Source organism: Saxophila tyrrhenica, assembly GCF_035928015.1.
Source record: "Saxophila tyrrhenica strain CCFEE 5935 chromosome Unknown scaffold_28, whole genome shotgun sequence".
Lineage (NCBI taxonomy): Eukaryota > Fungi > Ascomycota > Dothideomycetes > Mycosphaerellales > Extremaceae > Saxophila > Saxophila tyrrhenica.
The window spans coordinates 59,570-85,239 of NW_027041760.1; the positions used below are offsets into that span (position 1 = coordinate 59,570).

The following is a 25,670-nucleotide window of genomic DNA, read 5'->3' on the forward strand; positions in this document are numbered from 1 at the left end:
GAACAGAAGAGCACTTCCCATTTCCTCGCTACCGCTATGCCTATGCCTATGCTATGCTATGCTCGCACCACAAGTCGCTCGCCAGCTATGCCATGCCAGTAATCATGCATGCGTTTTGCAAAATCACCGCCCAACGCTGTCTCCCCTACATGCATATCCTCCAACGGAATCAATCTTTTGCCCAAGGTATCAACTCTCAAACCGCAGCACTCGTGCCTGGCCACCCACCAATCTCCCGCTTGACTCCTACGCCAACATGGGCTCCTCCATCCCCTCCTCCGCCCCCAACCCCACCCCACTATCCACAACCCTCTTCCCCTTCTTCCCCTTCACCTTCCTCGCCGCCGTCTTCTTCGCCGCGACCTCATGCCTCGGGACCTGCAACCCCTCCAACTCCACCAACACATCCTCCGCTTCCCGTCCCAACGCCTCGCCATCCTCATCCACAGCCCTCTTGGCCTCCTCCAACTGCCTCCGCAACCCCTCCACCGTATCCATAGATTTGCGCACATACGCTTTGAATTTGCGGTGGACGTCGCTCTTCTCCTGCTCCAGGGAAGCGATGACTTCCTCCTTTTCTTCGGTAGCAGTCTTCCACGTCTCGACTTCCTCTTCCCGAGCGGCGAGGAGCTCGGTGGTCTTCTGCTCCGCTTCGCGGGAAGCGCCTTCGACGCGGACGATGGCGGCTTGCTTGTCCCGCAATTGCGTCTGGAGATCAGCGATCTGCTCGGAGAAGTTGTTCGAGACTTCGAGCATTTGCATCGCTTCGCTTTCAACGCGGCGTTCGAGGCTTGCTTTGTCGTGGACGTGCTCTTCGTTCTCGGCTTCCAGGACGCGGAGGCGGGAGGTCAGGTCTTGGACTTCGGCGGCGTGGTTTTCGGTGAGAGTCTCGTTGAGAGTGGTGGTTTCGTTGACGCGCTGCTGGAGGGCTTGGATGGTGGCGGCGCGGTCGGTCATGATGGTGTCGAGCTCGGCGATTTGGTCTTCCAGGTCGGCGGCGCGGTCATCCTTCTCACGGATCTGGTTCTTGTAGTTGTCTTCGGTCGTGCGAAGGTCATCTTGGAGATTGAGGATCTCTGCGGTCTTCCGCTCAAGCTCCTCTTCCAACTCCTCGATGCGTGCGTCACGCTCGGCAAGCAGGTCCCGCATCTGCTGCTCAACCTCCGTCAATTTCTCTTGCAACTCGCGAAGCTCAACAGCACGCTCTTGAGCCAAGCCTTCAGCATCCTCGCGACGCTTGATCTCGTCTGCCATGTCCGTCTGAAACTCAGCATCGTGTTCCGACATCTGCTGCTCAAGCTCAGCGATACGCTTCCCGTTCTTCGTCTGGATGTCGTGAGCCTTCAGACGAAGCTCGTTCGCCTCCCTGCCTTGCTCGCGAAGTTTGACATTCAACTGCTCGACCTCCTGATCACGCTCATCGAGAGCCTGCTCAGCGCCCTCACGCTGCTCGCGCTCAGTCTGATTCTGCTCACGAAGAGTGGCGAGCTGCTCTTCCATGGCTTCGGCATCCTCCTCAACGCGGGCAATGCGGCCTTCCAACTCTTCGACAGCTGCTTGTGCCTCGCTGAGCCTGTCTTGAGTAGCATCATGACCCTTTGTCTCCTCATCAAGCTCGGCTTGCAGCTCATCACGCTCCTTGGACAGAGCATCGAGCTGGCCTTCGAGAGCTTGAAGATCGTTCTCGGTGGTGGTGATGAGCTCCTGCCTGGTGGAAACCTCCTTTTCAGTCTCCTCACGGCGTTCCGTCTCGGCATCAAGACGACCTTCCAGGTCGCGGATAGTCTCCTCGCGCTCCGCATTCATCGACTGAACCGTGGTTCGGTGCTCCTCCTCCATCGTGGTAATGAGCTCAGTAAGCCTTGACTCTTCAGTCTGGTAATCCTGAAGAGACTTTTGCAGACGGTCCAAAGTCAACTCAAGCTCCGCCTTCTCCTCGTCCAACTGTTGCGTCCTCTCCGCCTCCTCGTCAAAGTCGGCCTGGCGCTCATTCCGCTCTGTCTCAGCCTTCTCCAGCATCTCCTGTAGCTCTTGCATCTCCTCACCCATTGCCTGTTTAGACTCGTCCAACTGCATCAACTGCTCCTGGAGCTCTTGACTCTTGACATCCCTGCCAGCGAGTCGGTCGATGAGGTGGGTGACTTGGTTGCCGAGATCAGCGTTGAGAGTGCCCTTCTCCACCAGCTCCCTGTCGGCGGTGCGCAAGCGGTCGGCAAACTCCTTGACGTTCGCGATCAGGATCTCGACCAGGTCTTCGTTGGAGGCATTCTCTGGCACAGTGCCTGGAAGCTCCTCCTCGAGAAATTCGCGCACATTGTCGAAAGACTCGCGGATGCTGCTGAGGACGTCGAGAGCTGACTCATCCTCTGCGAAGCCGAGCGACTGGACTTCGATGCTGAGGATTTGTAGATCGCCCTTTGCCCTCTCCGCCTCCTTCTGGAATTGCAGGATGGCTTCATGGAAGCGGTGCCTCTCTGCGTCCCAGCCTACACGCAGCTTTGTGGAACTCCTCTCTGAAGCGCTCATCCCACTTGCGTCTGTGATGCGCCTGTTGATGGCCATTGGTGTTGACGGGCCCGGCAGTTGCGGATATGCGATCTCTTCATGGCTGTCCAGGACCAGCATGTCCTCATCAACGGTCTCGGTGACTTCGCTGTTTTGTGAGAATGACCTCTGCGACGACCTCTGCGACGACTCCCTCAGCTCCGCGATCCTCTTCTCAAGCACAGCATTGAGCGGCTTGAACTCCCACTCCGACACGATCTTGACAGGATCGACTTCGCCATCCTGCGACAGCACGGCCGGCAGCGATGTGCGCGACTCCTTGACCCGCTTGGAGTCGCCCAAGTGCGGCGAGAGCGTTCTACGCTTCACCGTCATCTTCGCGCGCGGATGAGGAGTGATGAAGGAGGCGGTCGCGTGGTCCGGGTCGACGTTCTCGGTGTCGCTGCCGAAGTGCACGTGCTTGGCGGAGGTTTGTGACTGTGTAACCTCGATCGAATCGGTGACAAGCTCACTGTCACGTTCACCTCTGGTGGTGTTGTCGCAGTGAGGGGGGTCTCCGAGGTCTCGCATCACTTGTTCCTGCTCGTCGATTTCCACGATGGCTTCATCTTCAGGCTCTGCGGCGGCCTTGCGCTTGCGGCGCTTTGCTGGAGTCTTCACATCATCGACGACGCTTGACGGCGCATCAGAGATGTTGCTAGTATCGCTGTGGCGCCGCTTGCGTCCTGACGTGCGCATTGGGCGCGAGGGTTCTGGTTGACTTGCTGACGGGGGCTTGGATGCTGCTGCTGCCGCCTTGGATTTCTTGGGCGGCATCGCTGCGGGTGTGATGTTGTTGTACAGATGTGGTGAATGTTATGTGCGTGTGAGCAAGGTGTAGTGAGCAAAGGTGGTGGTAGCAAGAGCTGGCGAAGGATTGGTGTTTTCGGAAGTCTGGGAAAAATGGGATTAGGTTCACGCGCGTGACGTAGGACGCGTCGAGCTCCAGCCACAATTCAATCTCAGGGACTGGACATGGAGGCAGGTTTTGAAACAACTTCACTTCACACATCGATGATGAGAGTCAATCAACTCACGCGAGATGCTGCTGGCGACGCGGCCAGCCAACAAAGGGGATGACGGGTCGACGTTCCGCCGCGAGCAAGGCCAAAATGTGACACATGTCCCCCGTATTCACCACCTACACCTCCTCCCCAACCCCCTTCTCCGCCACGAGCACCGCGACCCGGTCACCTTCCTTCTCCTACGCTGCTGTGCGCTACATCCCCGGGAGAAGCCTGCAATCTTCATCCCAGCTTCTCCTCTCGCCGCGAATTGCCTGGCCATGGAGATTTCCCCAACACCCAGCTCTCGATAAACGGTGGCAGTATGTGCACATCTTCTCACCGCCGTGGGCGAACATCTTGCACTGAAAGCAGGGTGACTGGTGCACATCATGCACGATTACAGAGCGAGAGCAACCTCGAGAGTCTCCTTCATACGTCCAGTCCAGCCCCTTTGACCCTACCTACAGAGTATTCACAGAGCAGTCTTCGATCAGGTCAAGTGCTGGGGCCGGTCTCATCTGCTCGCCAACGCGAACATGGGCCGTGTCATATGCATGGGCATGGCTTACTGTTCCTGGCTGGCGTGGGACGAGTGATGAGATCTCAAGGCTGCTCTAGCGTTGCTGCGAGCGCGCTTCAATGTCCGTTGGGGTGCAGCAAAGAGAAGCAGCATCGAGCTCAACTTCACTTCATCGCGCGAGTCTTTGTCTCGGAGATGGGACGGCATGGCGAACTTTGATTGGGGTAGTCTTACGACTGCTTCGGTGAAGCATGAGATTCCAGCGTGGTGCGTCAGCGAGAAGAACACACGAGCAGAATGGTCTCCTCGAGCACCAATATCAGCATGGGCAGGTAAGGTAAGCACTGCTTCGAATCCCTCATTTGAGTTCCTCGCAACTCTGGTTCACCCCCGCCTTCATCCTTGACTTCACTTCACAAATGGTACTGATCTCGCGCCCTTCACTTTCACTTTTTAGTCTACTTCCACTCTACTTCCACTTCACTCACTTTCTATACCACACTTCACTCCACTCCAACCCCCGGCATTGTCATCAGCGCCCGTCTCCAGCATATCGCCGCTGTCCTGCTCACCACATTGTACGCCAGCCATGGCGAAAGCAAATCCCGGTGAACCTAGGCCAGCACAAATCAAATGGACTGAAGACATGCGCCTTACCCTCGACGTACTAATGCTGGACTTTAACTTTGACCGCGATACTGCAGTCGCGCTCTTCTCAGGCATGTTCAAAGACCATCTACGAAAGTGTAACGATCCCGAGGTCAATTGGCGCAAGCTGCATGTCCAGCATAAGGAGAAGAAGAGGGAAGCTGATGCCGGACGAATGCGCAATTGGGGCTTCTGTATGTTGACTGATGAACATGCTTTTGCCCGACGCAATGCCGTCAAGGCAAAAATCTCAAAGGCCAAAAGGGAGCTCAGCACGGTCGATACGCCACCGACAACCTCACGCACAACGCCAGCTGCGAGACCGAAGCCTGTCACATCCGCCGCGAACGCCAGCAAGAAGATTACCCTCCCGACACCTCCTAGTTCGGCCAGCACACCAAGAACTTCGCTACCCAGGAATGTCAGGTCGACTTGGAAAAAGAGATCAGCTTCGATCGCCTCGCTCACGGAATCGGAAGACGAGCTGGTGGTCACGCCCCCTCGATCCAACAAGGCGAGAAAAGTTGTTACTGCAGTCTCTCCGAACCAGCCAGCAGACCCGCCAGCCACGCCAGGTTCTCGAACGCAAGCGCTGAAGACTTGGCGGGAGAGCCGAACGGATGCGACGGAGTATGTCGAGATCAGACCCGGCAAGGGCGCATGGCTGTCAATGGCGCGCGCAATTGACGCACGAGGCCCCCCGGTATGCCCTCACGATGACAAAGCGCATCCGAACGTCACCGGCCTGATGTACCGCGTCTACGACGAGCAGAGCCAGTCTCCCTTATCACCGCATGGCTTTGTGGCCGGTCGTCACGCGTTAACGCTAAGGCTCCCTGCTTCTCCACCACCAACAAAGCAATCCCCTGCATGGATTGACATGGCTGTAGGTCTACCATCCTCCACATATGGTGCAAGACTGACTTCCGAGTAGTTGCATCTCAATAGAGACAAAGTTCACACGCCGTTCGTGTCGTGCTCGATCAATCTGATGTGGACCCTGCGTCTCGCTCTGGAGGAAGGGCAGCGAGGGCGCGAGAAGAAAATTTCTATCATCGACAGCAGCCGCCTCGAGCGCAAGAAGGTGTTCTGGGCAAGACCTTTCCACGCAGCACTGTGCAAGGTCGTGCAGTTCACAAGTGAGTCTCACCCCTTCTCCGCTTCGCGAAGGGGATGCTTGCTAACCCAGCCGCTGCCATCAGAGGGCGCATTCTACTACCACGGCAAATGGGAATTCATGATCTACGACCGCATCCCACGCAACGCCGTCATCAAAACCGTCTCCGTGCAGGACATCTACGACCTCGCGTCCCGCCTCCCAGACGTCGGCGCGACGCTTCGCCTGAACCAGATCGCGAAGCTCAATAAAGGCTACCTCAGTCAAGTCCTGCCGGCATTGAAAGCACAGAACATGAAGCTCACCGCACCCGTCATCAAGAGCATCGCCCGCATCGCCGAGTTCCTCGGCGTCGGCCATACCTTCCCCCTGTTCGTCAGCGGTATCGTCTCCGACGTCATCTCCGAATGGGGCATCGCCGTCTGCCGCCAGACCGAGCAGGAGTGGCTCGCGAAAGCGGACATCTTCGCCACAACCATATGCAGCGGCGAGACCGTGCGCTTAAAGGACTTCTACCTCATGAAAGCGGCGTTCCGGGACGGCGTGCGCTGGGGCAACGCGAGCGACTATAACCCGCGCTTCGAGGTGGCCAAGACGAACCGGGCGGTGAAGAAGGCGGGGACGGTGGGCTTGGGGGGCTCGATGAAGCCGCTGACGGATGAGCTGGACGCGGCTAAGTTGGGGTTGATGGTGTTTGAGAGAGAGGTGCAGAAGAGTTTACCACAGGGAGCTGGCGGCAGTGGCAGTGGCGTGAGGCGAGCTTTGCTGGAGAACGTGGGCGACGATGAGATGGATGAGGCAGACGACGTGGCGGAAAACGACGACAGCGGCTTCGACGAAAGCATGTTCGCTGACGACCGAGCTGCCGACGACGACGATGGCGATGATGACGATGGAGAAGATGCGCTCCGGCAGTTCCGAGGAGAATTGATGAACGACTCCGATGACAAGAGCAGCGTGTACGAGCTTTGAGCAGGTGGTGTGGAAGATTATTGTTCTCTCCGTTCCGGACTGCAGAGCTGGGTGCGCTGGATGCTGGACATCTTGTGGACGCTTGATGGAGGAGGGGTGATGGTACGGCTTCTTTGTGAGGGTTTAAGGCGTTTGTGGCAGGCGTTCGGTGTAGGGCACGAAGAGTAGTGTACTTTTCTCAAAACGTCGGGCAAGAGGAACATGTTATTCATATATCGCTACGTAAGGCTACCAACGGCTCCAACCAGTTGAATCAAGCCAACGTGATGCCCAACAAAAGAAAATTAAAAAGACTAATACTTAATAACGAAAGCTTCTCAAACCTACCGCTAGCAGGTTGGGCCAAGCACTACACTCAGTCCCTCGCGACTGGGCACAGCAAGATTGACCCGCTCAGATAGCTTTGTGCGCAGGCAATGAGCATACGATGCACTTCTCCCCCATTGCAGCAAGCCGGACTTACGAGAGCGACAAAGCTTCTCCGGTGCAACGTCTGCCGGTGGCAAGCGAGGCGAGGCGTGGGGAGACTTTGTGTTGCGGATTCAATCGTCTGGAGTGCCGACGGTGAAGTTGTGATGTACCTGCAGAGCGTCAGCACGTGCCAGCTCAAAAGGGTGCACACCTCAAAAGCCAAGCGAAATGCGCCACGGCTTCGACCCGTATGTCGTGCGACCAGCAATGCTGGCGGCGGCGCTTCCTGTATTGATGCCGATTTACAAGGCGTTTTCGGAGCGAGGCGAGGCGATACTCCACGGACCTGAAAAAGGCGGTCGAGTTGAGAATGTTGTACAAGCGAGGTATAGCGTCACGGAAGATGTTGAAGGACTGAGAGAGGCGCAAGATAGTGCTGTCTGACAGGCGAGCGAGCAAGCGGCGTCAAAGCGGAGAGCGAAGCTCAATCGAGGATCGAATGTTGTTAGTGGCGAGGCAGGCGACGAAGATGGCGAGCTGAACAGCCGAACCGCACGGTGTAGGTGTGAAAGGGGGAAGCACTGAATCCGTTTCTATCGAAAAGTTGACGCCCGCCGAATGCCGCAGCATGCACTGGTGTCCATTTCATCGGAAATTCGTCCGAAAGAAGCATTCCCCATCTGATAGTAACACATGTTGCAAGTCGCATCGCACCGAGCCGAAGTCAATGGAAGCTGTAATGTTACAGTTTGCCGTGCCGCCTTGCATGAATGAACCCGAGTCGTGCAGTCTGAAAGCTTTTCTGGACCTGCTGTCTCCGCAGTCTCCTTTCGCCGATCGTAGAAGAGCAGCCCACTCGCGCCCTCCTAAGTTAGTAGTCAAGTGAGCAAGCCCTACCTCTGTCCGCCGCTTAATCGTAGGCACGGCGACGGTCGTCGTAGTCGCGTGGTGGCGGGGCATCACGAGCGGCACCTCCGTACCCAGCGGCGTCCGGTGGTGGTCCACGAGGAGCCCTGTCGTACGAGCCGTAGCCTCCGCCGCGCCTGTCCTCGTACCTGTCGCCGCCGCCGTAGCGATCTCCTCCGCGGTAGTCGTCGCGTCTTCCGCCGCCGTACCCGCGGTCGTCGTATCTATCGCGGTAGCCTCCACCACCTCCACGGCGGTATTCGTCGCGCCTGCCGTAGCCGCCGCGGTCCTGTGATAGAAGTCAGCACAACGCATACCGCCAATAGTGAATGAAGCAAACTCACGTCGTAGCGGTCGCGGAATCCACCACGGCCTGGAGGACGGTCATCTATAACAGGTGTCAGCAGTGCCAGATCACTACCCAAAAGGTAGCAGGGGTCGAGCGGACAGGGATCGTAGTAGTAAGAACGTGGTGGGGGCGGACCTCTCTTTGGTGGTCCGAAGTATTTGCCGGGCGTCGGAGTACGCGGCCTGGCACGACGCGCCTTCTCGATGCTCAGCGTCCTGCCCTCGTACACTTCTCCTTGGAGCGCTTCCTTGGCTGCGTCGGCGCCTTCTGCGGTCACCATCTTCACGAATCCGAAGCCACGGCTCTCGCGGGTGTGTGGGTCCTTCATGATGTTGCACTTCTCCACGGTGCCGTACTTCTCGAACAGCGTCGCGACCTCGTCTTCACTGAGGCGTGGGTGGATGCCGGTGACGAAGAGGTTGGAGCCTGGGTTGGCGGCGCCGTCGTCGTGGCCACGCTTCTCCGGCGGGTGGTCGCTGTGAAGGATGTCAGTAGCTATTCGCACGCGCTTGTCGGAGGATGAAGTGAACGTACCGCTCGCCGCGCCCGTTGGCCGGCTCGTCGCGAATCCTGGTGTCACCGTCGCGGTCCGGGCCTGGAGAACGCGAGCGCTCACGTCCGTAGTCGCGGTCGTCTGGAGCACGTGTCAGCGGCGGCTCGAAGACTGCGCGAGGAGACATATTGATGCTGGGGGGTAGAAGCTGTTCTCACTATGTCCAGGGTGGCCACGAAAGTGGTCTGGCTCGCGATTGCTGTTGCGCGGGGAGGTGTAGGTCTTACCTTCGTAGCCGCGCTGCTCTTCGTTGTACGTGTCCATGTCAGCCATGTTCACGTGAGCTCTGGGTGGGTGTTGTTCGGTGACTGTGAGTTAGTGAAGGCGGTCGGCAGAGGATGTTCTGTGGTTCAGAAGTTGGTGTCGCAAGTGTGAAAGTTGCTTGAAGCCAGAACGTGTTAAGGGACCGGCCGGGATCAGCCGCGCGCTAGCAAAAGCCAAGATCCAACGTCACGTGTCTGTTCAACCAGAACAACGACAATGCGATGTGAATGTGCGTTGTGGCAGGGCATGACAAGGCATTGCAGGATGCACAGAAGTATTATATGTGGATCTGCTACCGCACTCTAAAGCCGTTCCGTGAGATGCTCAAGACGATGATGAACCCGTAGATTGCATGTGTTATACATAGGCCATTTTCACTTCATTCCTTTCACATGATATACAAGCCCCCTAACTCCCTTGAAGCTCTCCAGCCATCCCACCCATCGTAACCGTCTTAATAATTTGATACTCATCAATCCCATACTTGCTCCCCTCCCTTCCGAAACCACTGTGCTTCACCCCACCAAACGGCGTCGCCGGATCCGAGATCAAACCCGTGTTGATCCCGACCATACCCGTCTGAATCGCCTCCGCGACTCTGTAACAGCGCTGGATGTCCTTGCTGAAGAAGTACCCAGCAAGCCCGACCTCGGTATCGTTCGCCATCGCCACGACGTCGGCTTCGGATTTGAACGGGAAGAGGCCGGCTACCGGGCCGAAAGTTTCTTCGTGCGCGAGTTGCATGTCGGACTTCATGTCGCGGATGACGGTAGGTTGGAAGAAGTTGGGGCCGAGGTTGGGCATCTCCTGGCCGCCGAAGAGGACTTTGCCGCCTTGCTTGACTGCGTCGTCGACGTGGGCTTTGGCTTTGCTGACCGCGCGGTCGTGGATGAGCGGGCCGTGGGTCACGCCGTCTTGGTCGCCTGCTCCGACTTTGAAGTTCTGTACCTTTTCTGTGAAGGCTGTGGCGAACTTGTCGTAGATGCCTTCTTGGACGTAGATTCTGTTGGCGCACACACAAGTCTGGCCTGAGCCACGGAACTTGGACGCAATGGCTCCGTTGACTGCAGTGTCGAGGTCCGCATCGTCGAAGACAATGAAAGGTGCGTTACCGCCGAGCTCGAAGGAGAGCTTCTTCAGCGTGTCGGACGACTGCTTCATGAGGATCTTGCCAACGCGTGTTGAGCCGGTGAACGAGACTTTGCGGACGGTTTCAGAGGAGGTGAGGGCCTCGCCTACTTCGGCTGTATTGTCGAGTGCCGTGATGATGTTGACCACGCCTGCTGGAATACCAGCGCGGTGGGCGAGCTCGGCAAGCGCAGCGGCCGTGAAGGGTGTCTCGCCTGGTGATTTGGCCACGACTGTGCAGCCTGCTGCGAGTGCTGGGCCAATTTTGCGGGTAATCATGGCGGCAGGGAAGTTCCATCTGGAGGCATTCTATCAACACAACAGGTTTCTTCCCGCCGCTGGGGGCGATACTCACGGTGTGATCAACCCAACCACGCCCACCGGCTCCTTCGTAGTGAACACACGGTTGCCCACCACACTCGCCGGAATAGTATCGCCATAATTCCTGGGAGCCTCTTCACTGAACCACTCGAAGAAGTTCGCCGCATACGTGACCTCGCCTTTGGCATCCGTCAATGGCTTGCCATTCTCCCATGTAATGAGCCTTCCGAGGTCGTCCGCGTTGTCCATCATCAATTGGTACCACTTCCGCAACATCCTCGCCCTCTCCCTGCCCGTCGTCTTCCTGAACGAAGGGAATGCCTTCGCAGCAGCATCAATGGCAGCCTGTGTATCATCCTTGTTCATCTCCGGCATCGTGCCGATATCTTTGCCTGTCGCTGGGTTCGTCACGGCGAACGTCTTGCCGGACTTTGCATCGACCCATTGTCCATTGATATATGACTTTTGTATGAAGAGCGACTGGTCCTTCAGCGTGGGCGCGTTGCTGGTAGCCATTGTGGCTTTGAGTATTCGTGGATGGTTGGTTCGTTGGATGTGAGAGCGGATTACAGGTCGGGCGGAGAGTGTGGAGCAGAGTGCTTTTCTCATGGTTGCAGGTGTGAGGGGGCTACAAAGAGTGTTTATATCATCGTCACCAGCGGGGGTTTAAGAGGTCATGCAACGGTCATGCAATGGGATGGAGAGCTGTTGAGCTGTTCCTGCCAATTCGGGACGTCGGCCGCGAGATGACGTAGCAAGGTCGTCTTCCTCCCTTTCTCCCGATCTGCTCCCTCTTCTCTTTTGGTCTTTCACATGTCAACCTCTCAGGCCAAGCTAGGAGACGTCGGTAGGGAGATGGTAAGGTAAGGCGTTGAAGGCGTTCGATGTCCGGATTGGCAGTAGGTCTCATAGCACATGCACGAACAAGCACAAATCTATTTATTCACTGTCTTGAAAACACCATATGGCAAACACAAACAGCAGATGATATACAGAACAGTTCTATTTATTCGGTCTCAAAGCTGACGACATGGCATCTTCGCTCGGTCTGGACGACAATCGCTTTCATCGTCAACCACACCCCACACATTGGATGACGAGCCTGCACCCAGCACGCCTCTTCTAATCATCATTACCGTCTCGAAGGAGGAGACGCCAGATCCCCATCCCTCGCCGCAGGAATCAGACGGACTTCATCGTCAGTAGAATACGCCGGCGCCGGCGTGTACATCTCATGCTCATACTCCGTCCGCTCCCTCGCTCCCCCCTCCGGCGCCCTCGAAGCATACGGTCCCGGCGGCGTCCCCGACCAGTCACTCACCAAATTCTGGTAGTTCGTTCCACGCCGTGCGAAAGGCGGTAGTCTCGATGCCTTTGGTCTGACGCACAGAGCGAATATGCGGACGACGCCAAGGAGGAGCTCGATCGGGTTCATGGAGTCGATGATGGCGGAGAAGAGAGGAAGAGGTTGTTCACTCCTTCTGGCGGTTGAGGAGTACTCGGTTGAGGAGAAGGCGTACCAGTTGATGGCGCTGAAGAGGACCATTTCGGCTGAAAGTAGGGCGTAAGGGATGCCGTACGTCCAGTCGCCGCACTGGTATGTCTGTCAGGTTCTCTAGTCTTGGATGATGCGGCAATTGCTTACTGTGAGTATCTCATCCGGCACGATGACTTCTTGGGTAAGGAGGATGTTGAAAATCAACTACACCATGTCAGCCTGTCCTGCCCTTGCAACTCCCAGCAGATCAGCTGTGCTCACATTCTGTATCAACCCAACAAACACAACCCCCTTCAGCGTAGCGAGCTTCATCACCGCCCTCCTCACCTTCATCACCCCGCTCATCCGTCCATAAAAATGGACAATCGAGAAGAAACACGTAACCACAGCCACCGTTCTAATCAACGTAACCTAGAAATTCCCGAAACGCGGCCTCATAGAGCTAGCACAGAAAGTCCCTCTCGCCTCCGTCACGCTCTCAATAGTATACGCCACCGCCTCAGCAACCGGCAGCTGAAAGACTGCAATCCACGTCCCCATCGGCCAATCCGCCCTATCGCGCTTCCGGTTCTTCACCGTAGCCATGACTAAAGCGGCGAACATGTCCTTTCCAAAATTCGCTCCGGGAGCGGCGAACTGCATGTACAGCAAGAACAGCGCTGCGAGGGAGAAAGCAGCGTACAGCTCGGCTAGTGGGACGACGTACGGTGCGATGTAGTAGTCGGACATGGCTGCTACGGCAATGATGGAGAAGACGACGGGAGTGAAGACGATCTTGACGATTTGGCGTTGTTCTTTTGGGACGCGGTAGCGGCGGAAGTGTTGGAGGATGAGGATGAGGCTGATGAGGAGGGTAAGTGCCATGCAACCTATCGTCACGGCGAAGCTGTGTGGCTGTTAGCGAGAGGTGAAAATATGTGGTTACGTCTCACTTACATGAGGTTGTACTCAGAGCCTCGTGCGTACTCTGTATGCTGTCCCGGCACCGTTGGGCAGGTGTACTCTCTGCGGTCGTTGTCTGAATAGCTCATTGTAGTAGCTGCTGATTTTAGATGGGGTGATCACGGATGGAAAGACGATGATGTTAAAGATGAGGTCGCCCGCTCGTGAGTGGATGGAACAGATATACCATTCGCAAGCGCATTGTGAGCACCTACCTTTTTAGTTGTTTTCGGAAACTCGACAGCACCAGACCATCCACCGGATTATGGCACTTTGCAGCCAACTTCAGCTGAACGCGGTGCGAGCGGGTGTGTAGCTGGAAAGCGAGCAACGGCCGCATTTAGTAGATCCAATCAGACCGGACGAGACTCAGATGCCTCCTCCGTGGACATGTTGGCAGGCAAGGCTTGGTGATCTGTCCGAATCTGGCAGGCGTGGTCCATGGAGACCGCGGAGCTGAGGTCAATGAGTATGGCCGCCAAGCATGAGAAGTCATTTGCACTCAACATTCGTCCGGATGCTTTAGACGAAGACGGCACAGTGCCCAGAGGCGCCATCATTCATACTTGAACAGCCTCTCCACGTATGGCTGCAAAATCGTACATTGGTCAGCTATCACCTACTTACAGCGTTCCTGCGCCCATTCCACACATCATCATCCTCATCCGAGCTCTCCTTCACTTCATCCTTCATCAATTCCTCACCCCCCGAATGGTGACGAGGAGCCCTCCGTCGAGCGCGAAGTGAATGCTACTCATCCTCGCTCTCCTCCGCAGCGCCGCTCGAACCACTCGCCTCAGACTCCCCGTCTTCCTCGTAATCCTCATCATCCGCTCCAGCCTCTTCATCAACCTCCATGAGATCGAACCGCGGGTCGTCAGATATATTAAATTCCTGCAACCGCCGTCCGGCTTCCCTGAACTGGTCGACGGCTGACATCTCAGCCTGTCTCTCTTGCTGCTGGGGCTTCCTGCCGGCTCCAGTACGTGCTCCGCCTCTCCTCGCTTTCCCCTTGCCTCTGCAGATGGCAGGCCGGTCAACGGCTTTCGCCCTGAGGTTCCCAACCTCGTCTTCGCTCTCATCGTGGTCGACGAAGTCTTTGACAAGATTAACGTTGCGCACGTGTGGTGCAGACTTCTCCTGCTTCTTCCCGCCGAGCTGTTCATCCGGAAACTTTGGACCATAGTCAAAGAACAGCTCCTGCCCAGCTGCGATGGGGCGGTTAGCATATAAGGCGATCCGGTGGACTGCGTTGACCATGATAATCCTGGGGTAGAGGTTGGCCTTCGATCTAGAAGCGTGATTGATGAACCGTACTTTGTTCCCGAAGTAGGTGCTGTCGATCTCCTGGGTGAGGTTGAGCTGGAATAGGTACGTGAGCTTCTGGTGCTCGTACACCGCACCACGGCGCTCGGCTTCTTCCTTGGTGATGATCTCGCCCTTGTACTCTCCGACGAACTCATTCTCGCGAATGTTCTCGCAGGCGTACAAGCCCAGGCCGTGAACACCGCTATCGCCCAGCAAGGTCTGCTTAGGCACACCACGCTGCATGCCGGCATTGCGACATCTGCCGGACAGAACGCTATCATCGTGTCTGTTTAGGGGGTCAATGACTTCACACACGCCGCAGGTGCCGCAGAGATCTGGATCGCATTCTCGGCCATTGAAGAAGCAAGCGCATTCTGAATCATTGAAGCACTTTGACCCTTTCTTCGCGCATGAGCAGCCCTGAAATCGTCTATTGCACTGTGGGCTACAAGCACACGTCTTCTCGCATGGTCGGCACTCGTTGTAACAACTGCATTCGGCCTCCTCGCAAGAGCTTCCGGGATGAGAGCAGGGGTAGAAGGGGCCGAGCTGGTCAGGTTCCTGGTACAGTCGATCGTTGCGCCAGTAGGTTGCATCTTTCTTCCTCGTCTTTGAACGAAAGTCAAACGAAATGGCGGTCGTCTCTGGCGAAGCCGGCGGAAACGCTACCCGCGTGCGGTAGTTCGACCTAGGCGGGTTGACGATATCGGTGGCCAGGACTTTGTCCTTTTCGGCGGTGGTATCTGATTCACTGTCATCTTCCGGACGCTCGTTCAGCTCGCCGTGGAATGGACAGCCCACGCGGAGACACAATCTGCACGTGAGCTTCGGAGAGGGTTCGTCTGACTCTGCATCCTGGCTGACAGGGTTCGCTTCATCACTCCTTCGCGCGACATGCCAGATATTGAACTTTGCCATCTTCTCAAAGTTGTCGCACAAGAAGCCCACCCTTGCCCTTTTCTCAGGGGTGGTTGGCGGCAGAGCAGCGAGGATTGCCTCCGAGCGCGAGCTCCTTGCGGAGAGATTGTGAATCTTGCGCCTCTTCTCCTCCTCCTTCTGCTGCTTTTCAGTCGGCTCTTTTGCTGCCCATGCTTGTTCCTTCTTCTCTTGCTCCTCGATCAGATAGCGGAGCAGGTCTGACCAGGAACACTCAAGATCCTGTAAAGTGTCGTTCACGTAAGGCTCATACTGCTGCGCTCGCAGCAGCAAAAGCAGCTTCTCCTCGCGCAAGTCTATGTCGAGGTTGTACTGCTCATGTAGGTTCTCAGCCTGCGCCATCTCAAAGTCGTCGCCGAAGTACGGCCAGCAATGTAGATTCGTGACGTTTGGGGCGAGCATGTTGTGCTGAATGCCAACGTAGTGTGCGTAGTTCGCCACATCCCTCTTCTGCGTTGCAAATGAGGTGTACCGCACGTTCATGCTCGTCACACCCAGAGCTTTCCCGCCAGGACCGATCTTTTCCACCTGCCACATCTGCTGCTTGTCACCAAGCGCAACCTTCTTCTGCGGAGGCAAGGAGTTGATGGGCTTCATGCTCGCAAAAGAAACAGCAGGTGTGGGCTGACCTTCGTTGCGGCTCACCTTCTTCAGTCGAGCCCGTTGAAGGAAGGTAGCAGCCCAGTACTCATTGTCTCCACGCATCTGTTCAAGATGCTTGCCAAGGACCTTTTCTACTTGGCTGGTGAGTGGCAGATTCGCGTAGATGGAGGTTTTCATGGCAGACGCAGCAAACGTGGGTACTGCGAACTTCGGTGGCGCCGTAGTCATAGGTAGCTGGTGCTCAGCTCCTTCCATGGCTTCTGTTCTAAGCTGCAAGTCCGCTTCGTCACTGGCGGAATGCGTGCGGCTGAGGAAGTCAGCCATATGGTCTGGCGAGCGAGACCGAGCAGCTCGCTCGTCTGCAGCTGTACTGTTTGGAAGGGGTTCCTGTGGCGCCTTTTGGGGAATCGTCGCCGACATCTCGAGAAAAAGCTGGTCTTTCGGAGTTGGCGCGCGCCCGTCAAGATCCTCGCGACTGTCCAGAGCCGATAGTTTCGACAGCCTCTTGCCCTGAATCTTGGGATCTGGGTCCCAGTGCCCGTTTGACTTTGATCGACTTGCATCATTGAGTGCACCGTCTGAGGTTCCCGCATCTGACCTGGAACCACTGGCTTTCCGCGGGCTGTCACGAAGCACACGAGCAGCAGCGCCTGCTGAAGTGCTCTCCCCACGGCTACGTGGCTCTTGAGCTTGAACGGCCAGTTCCGGATCCGCAGGCTTGCTTGCACTCGTAGGATATGACACATCATCAAGTGCCAGGTCTGCAGTGTATGAGGACTGCGCCATCTGGGAACCCTGCAGCCGTGGATCTGTAGTGCTTGCGGCTTTTGGTTGGCTCGACCTTTCTGCTGTTGACAGATTTTCTTGTCGATTGTCGAAGACTTGTCGCAAGTGACCGGGCTGTCTAAGTATTCGACCAACAGTGCCAGGACTCTCGGTTCTTGCTGCCTGCTCCTTTCGTGCAGAATAAGAGAGGCTGCTCCTGGTAGAATCCTGTGCCAGATCTCCGTCAGAATGCACCTTAGAGCTGCTACGCAGTTGTTCCCGATTTTTGCGAGGAGAAGCTCTGGTAGAGGGCGTTCCTGGACCTGGACTCTCGCCACTGACAGGAATTCCCACCCAGCTTCCTGCCTCTTTTTTGAACGCGGTTGGGCGACCTTCTCTGTAGGGCCTGCCATTCGCGAGCTGGCTTCTCTCCGTTCTGGAGGGGCTTGGTGACAGAGCCTGAGGATCTCGTCCAGGAGATCTCCGGATTGGTATGTCATGGTCGGGGTTAAGAGGTCTTGATGCTTGTCTCTTGGGCGGTGGCGAGGACGTCAGATCAATCGTCTGCGCGCTCGTTATCTTCTTGCTCCTTTCCATCATTGCCGTTGACTGCCTGACCGCTTGTGAGGGTGATCTGAGGAGCGGCCGGCGCAAACTCTCACCCCCGGTCTTGGCCTTTTTTCCCGTATTTACATCGCTGTGGAAGCTCGTTTGATCAACAGGGCGCTTCAAAGGATTCTTCTCACTCGATTTCGATGATTCTTGAGAAGTCGCATCTTTGCTCGGAGACTGTTGCGAGCTACTGCTGTCTCCAACCCGCGGCATCTTGAAGACCGGTGTTGTCGAAGTAGTCGCGCCGTTGTCGCTCAGAATGATGGGCTTAGGACTTTGCTGTGAGCGTTTGTTCTGGCCCAGTGGAGACGTCAAAGGCTCGCTTGCCTTAGGCTTTGGAGATGTTCTCGACTGTACGCGATGCTCCCCGTTGCGGAACACTTCGCCGTTCGTATGTCGTTGTTTGCTATTAGAATTTTGGCCGTTCCCCGGTACGCTTGACGTCCCGACACCATTCCTAGAAGATGCTGCGCTCATTGAGCTCTGTTTGCTGATGGCGGGCTTGGAAGCGGGCTTTCTTGTAGCACTTGTTCCTGCCTGCCCACCTTTGTGCGACTTCGCAAAGGAAGCAGCAGGCGCGTCGTCATCGCTAAGGGTCAGATCGACGACGTCCATTTTCTTTGCGGAAGTCATTCTGGCTAGCAGCGACTCTGCGAGGTCCAAAATGCCAGTGTCCCTCCCTGGACAGCTTTGAAACTGGGTCGTCTGCAGCTCGCCCACTCCGTGCTGTGTTCAAGATACACCAGCATTCAGGCCTCCAGAAAGCGCCGTCGCGCAAGATTGTGAAGTCTCGTAGCGAGTCCGTCTTCAATTCAGTAAAGTATCTGTCGGGTGAATGTCAGCATTCATGTCACTTTTTCATGCACACGGTGCCTGCGGACCTGCCGATCTTTGTTCACCATGTTGGCTCGCCGACGACTCCTTCCGCCACAATGCAATCCATGTTTAAAGTGAAGGTGTGGATGGCATATGGCAGCAGAACACCTTTGGCTAGCACGCTGGAGTCGAGATGGTGCTCGATCGCAGTGGTTGGAGGGTGAATGGACCGTGTGAAGTCCACGAACGCGACTCGAGTTTGGGAAGTAGTGCAGGAAGGGCTAGCGCGCGGCCACTGCCGAGCAGCCAATTATGTGTAAGCCACATGGAAGAAGGCGCGACACAGCTGCAGAGATCAGACGGCCCATGAGAGAAGAGCAAAAGTGAAGAGCCTATGAAGTATAATCTATACACTCGAACGGACAAGTCGTCCAGCTCTGTGTTCTACCCAAAGCATCTATCATTTATCCGTGGCGTCATGAGTAAGCTGATAACGCAGCGACAATTCAATCAATGTCCTCCAGCTGCGATCCCTCGCCGCCTGAACCCTCTGACACCATGACACCAACCATGCAAGAACCCAGCATATTCTCCCAGTTAACCCACGGATGGACCTCCATGAATAACTTCGTCCCATCTCTCCCAGCCGCTTTCATCAACTCATCTCTCCCGCCCGGGTGGAAATCCAGATAAGGCGTGATGTTGTACACCTTGCCCTGCCAGCTACTCCACGCGGGCTTGCCTTTGCGGCCAGTCATCTTTTTAAGCATGCTGGGTGTGACGCGCTGGAACGTGCTGACGCCGCTGAGATTTGATTTGCGAGTGAGAGCTGCCCAGTCCATAGGGGAGTGGCCAGGGGAGAGCAGGACTTTGCCGCGAGGGTTTGGAGTTGATGTGGTGCTGGTTGGAGCGAGAGAGTTGCCACTGTTTACACGCTGCTGGCTGTGGGGTGGGGGCCCACGGTTCGGTAAAGGACCTGTTGAGGGGACACGGAGGCCGGATGCTGGGCTTGGTGGTGGTGCCATGGATGGTCTCGCGGGTGGTGGCATAAGACTTGCTGCGTTCGATTGCTTTGTCATGGGTTTAGCAGTCAATGGCGCCGGCGGTTCGAGGACTGGCTTCGCAGGTGCCGACTGGTTACTTGCAACGGATCCGCTGGAGCTTTTACCATTATGCCGATCACCGTTGAGGAATAAGGTCGGCACGCTCGAGCTTGCTTCAGTAGCTGTCGCCTTGGGAGTCGTTTCAGCATCCTCGCTCTCAGGTTCGTGGAGCTGCACCTGAACCTGGAGACTGTCCCGTTCGCTGCTGTCAGGGGCTGGCTTCTCTTGCTCTGAAGGTGCTCCTCGAAGCCACTGCGGCAGGTAGTCCAGCATTTTCAGATGATGGCGATATGCCAGAAAGAACATTGATAGCAGCACAGCAACGAGGCTCCAGTGAGACATAGCCTGTCTGTTACGGGGTCTGAGAAGCAGGTGGCAAAGTCAGGTGGGGTCGCACTGAGAGCGGCCGTGGTATTCTTGATGCCCGCATGGTGGCCAGTCAACGCGACATTTCCCGTGACCAGATTGATCAACTCCTTTCCTTGTTGTATCGTCGGAATCGTTATATGGAGACGAGGGAATGGGAAGGCAAGTTTGCGGGCGGAGTTGGTGAAGTCTGAGCTTTTGAAGTCACCTGACCCTAGCGTTGGACCACATCCTACATCGCATGATGAGACGACTCAACGACGATCAGGTCTCCCACTAAGCCACTCAATATGATACCAAGAAGTCTGGCTCTCCGCATACTGCGCGCCTCACCGTCCATTCGGACATCAACACGAAGCCTCACTACAGCACCAAGACCAGCCCGGAGACAACACGTCAACACCATCCGCTCCGCATCACATGTCCCACACCAGACGATCCGATGGCTTTCGTCAAAGTCAGCAGCGGACGAGAAGATAGACGAGATCACCGAGCTGTTCTACACGGCGTAATACATCCCAACCGCTCCTTGAAGGCATTGCTAACGAGCTGTGCTTCGATGATCTAGTCAAGATGAGTTCGAGATCGCAATGGAAGAGACAGAAAAAGTGTCAGTGTATGCAGAAGAAGACCGCAAGGCGGCGAGAGAAGAGCTGAACAAGGTTCAAGAGGCATATCGAGCGGTTGTGGAGGGACCAGATCAAGAGCTGGGAGCAGAGATCAAGAGACGCATAGGACAGCGGATCCGAGAGCTGGAGCAGGGTGTCGGGGCGATGGAGGAGATGGCGCAGAATCAGGACTGATGTTCACTCGGGTAGTGACATGCAGGCGCCACTGTTGGAATGAGCACTAAACAAATGGGCGAAGGAAGATCCTAGGCCAACGGCTACGATCGAGACGATGTACAGATAAGTCTGTAACAGTATAGTTGAATGCATACGAAGCGAACATGGACGTCACTCTCTTCTGGCAGGCTGGGAGGCATTTTTGCTCCGCGACTGTGCAAAACAGCTCTAGTCGGTCAAAGATATCGACTCCTTGCCTGCAACAGAGTCAGCATCACACCTTGGAGATGTTTCCATGGCGAAGCCACAAACCGTTACTGTTGAACCCAGGCCTGGTATCCGCCTTCTCGTTCAGGCCCCAAGCGGTGCTGCTAGCGTCATGTACAGTCGTTCTCCTCAGGTCCTGCGGGTCCCGATTCAGCTTTTGGCTCACCAACATTGACCACCGGATTGTTTTGCTTCACATACCCTCACGTGCTTCCCCTCGAAGCTTCCGCCAGCCGCTCTATGCATCACCGCTCGGTTGCTAAGAGAAAAAGGTTAGTGGGGACCAGAGTCTACCAATATCTCTCTCTTGGACTCACTCCCTAATGTCACATTTCCAGTCAGCGGCGATTTCATTCATCTCAGCCAGGACATGGGTGTGAACTTACCAAATGATCAGATCACCAGGGTTCTTCCATTCAACGCCGACAGTGTTCTCCGGCCTTGTCGCCCAGCCCATCAACGTCCAGATCAGCTGCCAACTCTCCAGCTCCGATAGCCCTTCGATGTGGTGACAGTGGCTTCCGAGATACATGTTCATCCTACCGCTTGGCTCATGAACTTGCGCGATCCTGAACAGCACGTCAGCACGGCACAAACGTGACATCACCCAAGACAGCTGACCTATGCCGATGCATATTATATTCCTCCGGCTTCAGATCAGCAAAATACTCCGGAGAACCGCGCTTCCGACTATGATGCAGCGACTGCACGCCCACATAATCCTCCTTGATCAACCTCTCCTTCAGCTCCTTCGGCAACGTCTCAAACGCGCTCCTCGAATCAGCAAACTCAGTATTCCCGCCCGTATTCGGCGGCGGCAAGATGGCAGCGCGAAGCAGCGAATAACTCGCCCGCCGTGGATTGAACGAGCTATCGATGTGGAAGAACCCGTTTCCACGGCCATAGTGGTGTCTCGGGCTGTCAACGGCTAACACTTTGCCATCAAAGTCGACGTTGCCGGCGTCGAAGAGCTCGAAGTAGTCGTAGCGTGGTTTGCGGCCGCCGGTCATGTAGGGGCGGATGTCGTCGAGGTCTCCGAAGCGTTTGGAGAAGTTGACGTGCGCAGTGTCGTCGAGGCCTGTGCTGCGGAAGACGAGGAAGCCGTACTGAAGTTATGGTCAATATCTGCTCCGCTGTTGTTTGAAGGTGAGACATACCTTTGCCATTAACTTGAGGATCTCTTGGAAGCCATCTTCAGTCAGGTTCGCAAAGTCAACACCATCAACTTCGGCGCCAAAAGTTGGGTGCATGGGTTTGACATTGAGCTGGGATTGAGGACCATTCTGGTTGATGAGGCCTGGCATGATGTGATTCCTTAATGTTGCTCGATGTTGTATTGGCGGCCAGATATGGATTCGGTGGTCTTGTTCAAGCACTAGATGGCCTTCGCTCGGATCTGTGTCGATGCTGCAGCCATTTAGTTGTCTGACTGTCGATAGACTCACGATAGATATATTTAGCCGGGGTATCGTTCATAGCTGTCGGATCGCGGCAATGATATGCCGTCTCACCCGTGGGGTGTAGCAGTAGGTGTGCGGGGCTCCATTCCTTTTAGATGTATCTGGCTCGGCAGTTGAGCTGTTGGGTAGACGTGAATCAAGTGTTGATGCTTTGGACGGCCTCCAGACAGCACGAAAAGGATTATCACAGCCGAACATTGACAAAGAGCGGCAGTATCCAAAGTATTGTTCAACTGTCTATTCAACGGCACTGTTCCTCAACGTTTAACCGTTGCCCATGTCACCATTCGGTTGGCGATCACAAACAAGTCTCCGGCCCATTGCCATTTGTTGGATGAACTTCAGTCGTGAAGTTGTACGAAGCGGCCTGTCTCGGCAACGTCTCCAGCACCACAGCATCCCCCGTCAAGCACGTCTTGAAGTGCAACTTTGAATCAATGTCGAGCATGAATTCGTAGTCACCGGGGTAGATGACCAGGTCACCCTGTTTGTTGGCCCTAGCGAGGGCTCCCAGGTTGACATCCATGGACAACGTCTGTGACGAGCCAGGAGCGATGTCATGAGCTCTGGTGTAAGACACGAGAGCTTTGTTTGGATATGGCTCTGGACCAGCATTCGCGGTTGAGACGAACAGCAGACCGACATAGTCAGACGCCATGTCACCTGTGTTCTCCAGCGAAGTCTTGACCGTGGTGAAGGGAGAAGCATCATTCGCGCCTTCGCTAACAAGACTGCTGATTTCGTAAGACTTCTTCGGGGTGGCAGTCCATTGAAAGTTGCTCCAGGTGGTATAGTGAAGACCATAACCGAACGGTAGGACAGGATCCTGGTTGTACCACTTGTAGGTTCGTCCTGGAGAGGAGCCACTTGGCCGGAGGTTAGGATCGAACAAACAACTGCATTGATAGTCAGCGGAAACTTCGGTCGAGCGAGCAGACTGAGCTTACACTTCATCGATGTAATCAGCTGGATACTGCGTGGTCGTCAACCGACCTGCGGGGGCCTTCTTGCCGACCAAAGTGTCGATGAGGGCATGTCCACCATCTATAAACATCAGTTTGAGATCACTTGTCAAAGCATCAATCCGACCGACCTTGTCCTGGATAGCCTGCCCAGACCAGCGAGTTGACGTTTTTGTTCTTCAACAGCTGCGAGTCATCAATTTGACCACCTCCAAACTGAACCACGACCAATGGCTTGCCCAAATTCGACAGCCTTGACACTAGATCAAGCTGGTTACCCGGCCAGTCGATGGAAGTGCGGTCCATTCCCTCTGCCTCGATCGAGGTGTCGATGCCGCCGAGGTAGATGACCACGTCGGCGGCGTTTGCGGCGGAGATTGCAGCAGCAAAGCCAGCCTTGCTGGTAGAGTTGATGCCCGTTCCATTCACGTAGTGCACGTTGCTACGGCCCCATTGCTCTTGGGCAGCACGAAGCGGGCTGATAAGGTAAGGTGCGATGCCCTCATAGTTGCCTTGCATCTGTGTTGTAGCGTTCGTCCACGGCCCGATCATGGCCACACGCATATTGCTCTTACTAAGTGGCAGGGTGTCATCATTCTTGAGCAAAGTCATGCCTTCCCAGGCTGCCTGGTATGCCAGTGCTTGAGCCGATCCAGTGCTGACGTCGGCGAACGACAGACTGTCATACTCCGGCTGGCCGTCAAAGTAACCGACCGTAAACAAAGCATTGTAAAGGCGGGTCAATGAAACGTCCATCTGAGCTTCGGTGGTCCAGCCCTTAGCGACGGACACGTTGAGGCTCAAGTAGCCGGTGCCGCAGTTGGTGTCTGTTCCAGCGTTCAAGGCAACGGCAGCAGCGGCAGCCATGCTGTCAGTGAAGTTGTGCGGATCGTAGATGTTCTCGACGGCGGCACAGTCTGAGGTTATGTATCGATACGGCTCGACACCGAAACCATAGTCCTCCCTTAGCACAGTCTGGAGAAGGTATTCGTTGGCGCATGATGGCACACCGTCCACAGCATTGTAGCTGCACATAATGCTGCCGACTGCCTAGATACAACGAGGCATCGGCATCAGCAAAGCTCTTGACATGATCAAACTACAAGTGAAAGAGCTTTACTTACCACATCCCTGACACATGTCTTGAAGGGCTGGAGATAATACTCGCCAAGGTCTTGCTGCGTGGGATCGTAATTCTGACCGTTCCTGTTTGTCTCGACATCATAGACCGCATAGTGCTTGCAGGTTGCGATGACTTGTTTGACCTCAGGAGAGTCCAATCCACCTTGGAGACCTGGGATCAAGTTCTTGACGTAGCTTTGAGCGTGAAAAGAGTCCTCTGTAGGCACTTCTAGGCCACGGCCCCAGCGAGGGTCGAGGAAGGTCTGCAACAGTAAGTGTGAGTGAGTGGTGCGAAGATTGAGTGTGAGTGTTCTCACATTGATATTGGGCGTCCAAAAGTCAAAGCCGGATCTGATGAACAGCGGATTAGTCTTACAATCTGAAGGTACAAGAATGCAATCTGCGGCATCTTACTGTTCGTAGTTCCCAAAAGCACGAGCTTCTTTGCCGATGGTGGAGGCGACATCATATATCAGTGGGTCATCGAAAGCCTGCCGAATGTGTCAGCAGACAGACTTCTCGAGAGATCACGCAGAGGTCATGCCGCTCCCATCAAAATTGGCATCGGAAAGCTTGTAGCATAGCTGAAGTCCGATCCGTTGGGGCTGTTGAATTCCACACCCGGGCTGTCTGCCACGCCATGTAAGGCCTCGCTCCACCACTCGTATGGCGGCAGGCCAAGACGGGGGACGCCTGTCGCGGAATCAACCAGGTTGGTGACCTATGCACGTCAGCATGCCTGACGGCCATTTAGAGCCGTAGGAAGGACATACCTTCTCCTCCAACGTCATTTCCTTTAAGAGTGCAGCAATACGCTCATCCATGGACAGTGAAGTATTACAAGCTTTGAACGAGCAGAACGGATTGGTCTTGCACACCGGCTGCCGTTTCGTTGTCGGAGGCGGAGCGTTCGGGTTTGGATTCTCGATGGAGTACAGATTCATGAAGTCAGTGCCACCGCACGACTTGGAGGGATCACCAGGGCATGTGTCGTCGCAGTCTTTCCCGTTAGTCTTTTGGGCCATTGGGTTGATATTGTTACCGCAGAAGCACTGGCTATGCTGTTGTTAGCAGGCATGCTGATAATCGGTGCTTGAGAGGACCACTTACCTTGTATCTTCGAGTCCAAAGTATTTGTAACCCATGTTGCCGCAATTGTCTGCACAAGACTGCGGACTGTTCGTTGATGACCTAGAAAACTTTCCGCTCAAAGTGCGAGCCATGGAGTCGATCCAACATCCCATGTTCTTGATTTGTGCATGGTATTCCGTGATGTTGCCAGAGCCTGTGCATACGAAGTCACCTTGGGTAATCGAGGCTGCCGTGAGCAGAGCACTGCCTAGAACGGCAGCTTTCTGAAAAGTGAGCATTGCAATAGATAGCAG

General features: G+C 55.5%; 11 protein-coding genes across 11 annotated transcripts; 2 read left to right on the plus strand and 9 right to left on the minus strand.

Moving 5' to 3' along the window:
* Positions 1–246: 246 nt before the first annotated feature.
* LTR77_010901 (uncharacterized protein) lies at positions 247–3,321 on the minus strand (the record flags this gene model as incomplete). The annotated part of the gene is made up of 1 exon (XM_064808117.1): positions 247–3,321. One exon carries the CDS (start codon positions 3,319–3,321, stop codon positions 247–249), a length of 3,075 nt encoding a protein of 1,024 aa, XP_064653665.1.
* Positions 3,322–4,660: 1,339 nt separating this feature from the next.
* On the plus strand, positions 4,661–6,808 carry LTR77_010902 (uncharacterized protein; the record flags this gene model as incomplete). Its single annotated transcript, XM_064808118.1, has 3 exons — positions 4,661–5,605; positions 5,654–5,858; positions 5,922–6,808. 3 exons carry the CDS (start codon positions 4,661–4,663, stop codon positions 6,806–6,808), a joined length of 2,037 nt encoding a protein of 678 aa, XP_064653666.1.
* A 1,321-nt stretch (positions 6,809–8,129) lies between these two features.
* LTR77_010903 (uncharacterized protein) lies at positions 8,130–9,300 on the minus strand (the record flags this gene model as incomplete). Its single annotated transcript, XM_064808119.1, has 4 exons — positions 8,130–8,414; positions 8,470–8,950; positions 9,009–9,138; positions 9,255–9,300. The coding sequence occupies 4 exons, from the start codon at positions 9,298–9,300 to the stop codon at positions 8,130–8,132; spliced, it is 942 nt and encodes a 313-aa protein (XP_064653667.1).
* A 399-nt stretch (positions 9,301–9,699) lies between these two features.
* Positions 9,700–11,256, minus strand: UGA2 (succinate semialdehyde dehydrogenase NADP+ linked; the record flags this gene model as incomplete). Its single annotated transcript, XM_064808120.1, has 2 exons — positions 9,700–10,717; positions 10,775–11,256. The coding sequence occupies 2 exons, from the start codon at positions 11,254–11,256 to the stop codon at positions 9,700–9,702; spliced, it is 1,500 nt and encodes a 499-aa protein (XP_064653668.1).
* Positions 11,257–11,872: 616 nt separating this feature from the next.
* On the minus strand, positions 11,873–12,583 carry LTR77_010905 (uncharacterized protein; the record flags this gene model as incomplete). Its single annotated transcript, XM_064808121.1, has 3 exons — positions 11,873–12,334; positions 12,386–12,442; positions 12,500–12,583. 3 exons carry the CDS (start codon positions 12,581–12,583, stop codon positions 11,873–11,875), a joined length of 603 nt encoding a protein of 200 aa, XP_064653669.1.
* A 66-nt stretch (positions 12,584–12,649) lies between these two features.
* Positions 12,650–13,269, minus strand: LTR77_010906 (uncharacterized protein; the record flags this gene model as incomplete). The annotated part of the gene is made up of 2 exons (XM_064808122.1): positions 12,650–13,124; positions 13,175–13,269. The coding sequence occupies 2 exons, from the start codon at positions 13,267–13,269 to the stop codon at positions 12,650–12,652; spliced, it is 570 nt and encodes a 189-aa protein (XP_064653670.1).
* Positions 13,270–13,930: 661 nt separating this feature from the next.
* On the minus strand, positions 13,931–18,037 carry LTR77_010907 (uncharacterized protein; the record flags this gene model as incomplete). Its single annotated transcript, XM_064808123.1, has 3 exons — positions 13,931–14,774; positions 14,804–14,908; positions 14,946–18,037. 3 exons carry the CDS (start codon positions 18,035–18,037, stop codon positions 13,931–13,933), a joined length of 4,041 nt encoding a protein of 1,346 aa, XP_064653671.1.
* Positions 18,038–18,726: 689 nt separating this feature from the next.
* LTR77_010908 (uncharacterized protein) lies at positions 18,727–19,596 on the minus strand (the record flags this gene model as incomplete). Its single annotated transcript, XM_064808124.1, has 1 exon — positions 18,727–19,596. The coding sequence occupies one exon, from the start codon at positions 19,594–19,596 to the stop codon at positions 18,727–18,729; it is 870 nt and encodes a 289-aa protein (XP_064653672.1).
* Positions 19,597–19,979: 383 nt separating this feature from the next.
* On the plus strand, positions 19,980–20,492 carry LTR77_010909 (uncharacterized protein; the record flags this gene model as incomplete). The annotated part of the gene is made up of 2 exons (XM_064808125.1): positions 19,980–20,197; positions 20,258–20,492. 2 exons carry the CDS (start codon positions 19,980–19,982, stop codon positions 20,490–20,492), a joined length of 453 nt encoding a protein of 150 aa, XP_064653673.1.
* Positions 20,493–20,702: 210 nt separating this feature from the next.
* Positions 20,703–22,045, minus strand: LTR77_010910 (uncharacterized protein; the record flags this gene model as incomplete). Its single annotated transcript, XM_064808126.1, has 6 exons — positions 20,703–20,731; positions 20,787–20,877; positions 20,943–21,000; positions 21,128–21,310; positions 21,363–21,847; positions 21,899–22,045. The coding sequence occupies 6 exons, from the start codon at positions 22,043–22,045 to the stop codon at positions 20,703–20,705; spliced, it is 993 nt and encodes a 330-aa protein (XP_064653674.1).
* Positions 22,046–22,499: 454 nt separating this feature from the next.
* Positions 22,500–25,655, minus strand: LTR77_010911 (uncharacterized protein; the record flags this gene model as incomplete). Its single annotated transcript, XM_064808127.1, has 9 exons — positions 22,500–23,097; positions 23,149–23,245; positions 23,295–24,213; positions 24,288–24,548; positions 24,603–24,636; positions 24,700–24,776; positions 24,830–25,006; positions 25,059–25,341; positions 25,396–25,655. 9 exons carry the CDS (start codon positions 25,653–25,655, stop codon positions 22,500–22,502), a joined length of 2,706 nt encoding a protein of 901 aa, XP_064653675.1.
* Between the last annotated feature and the right edge of the window lie 15 nt (positions 25,656–25,670).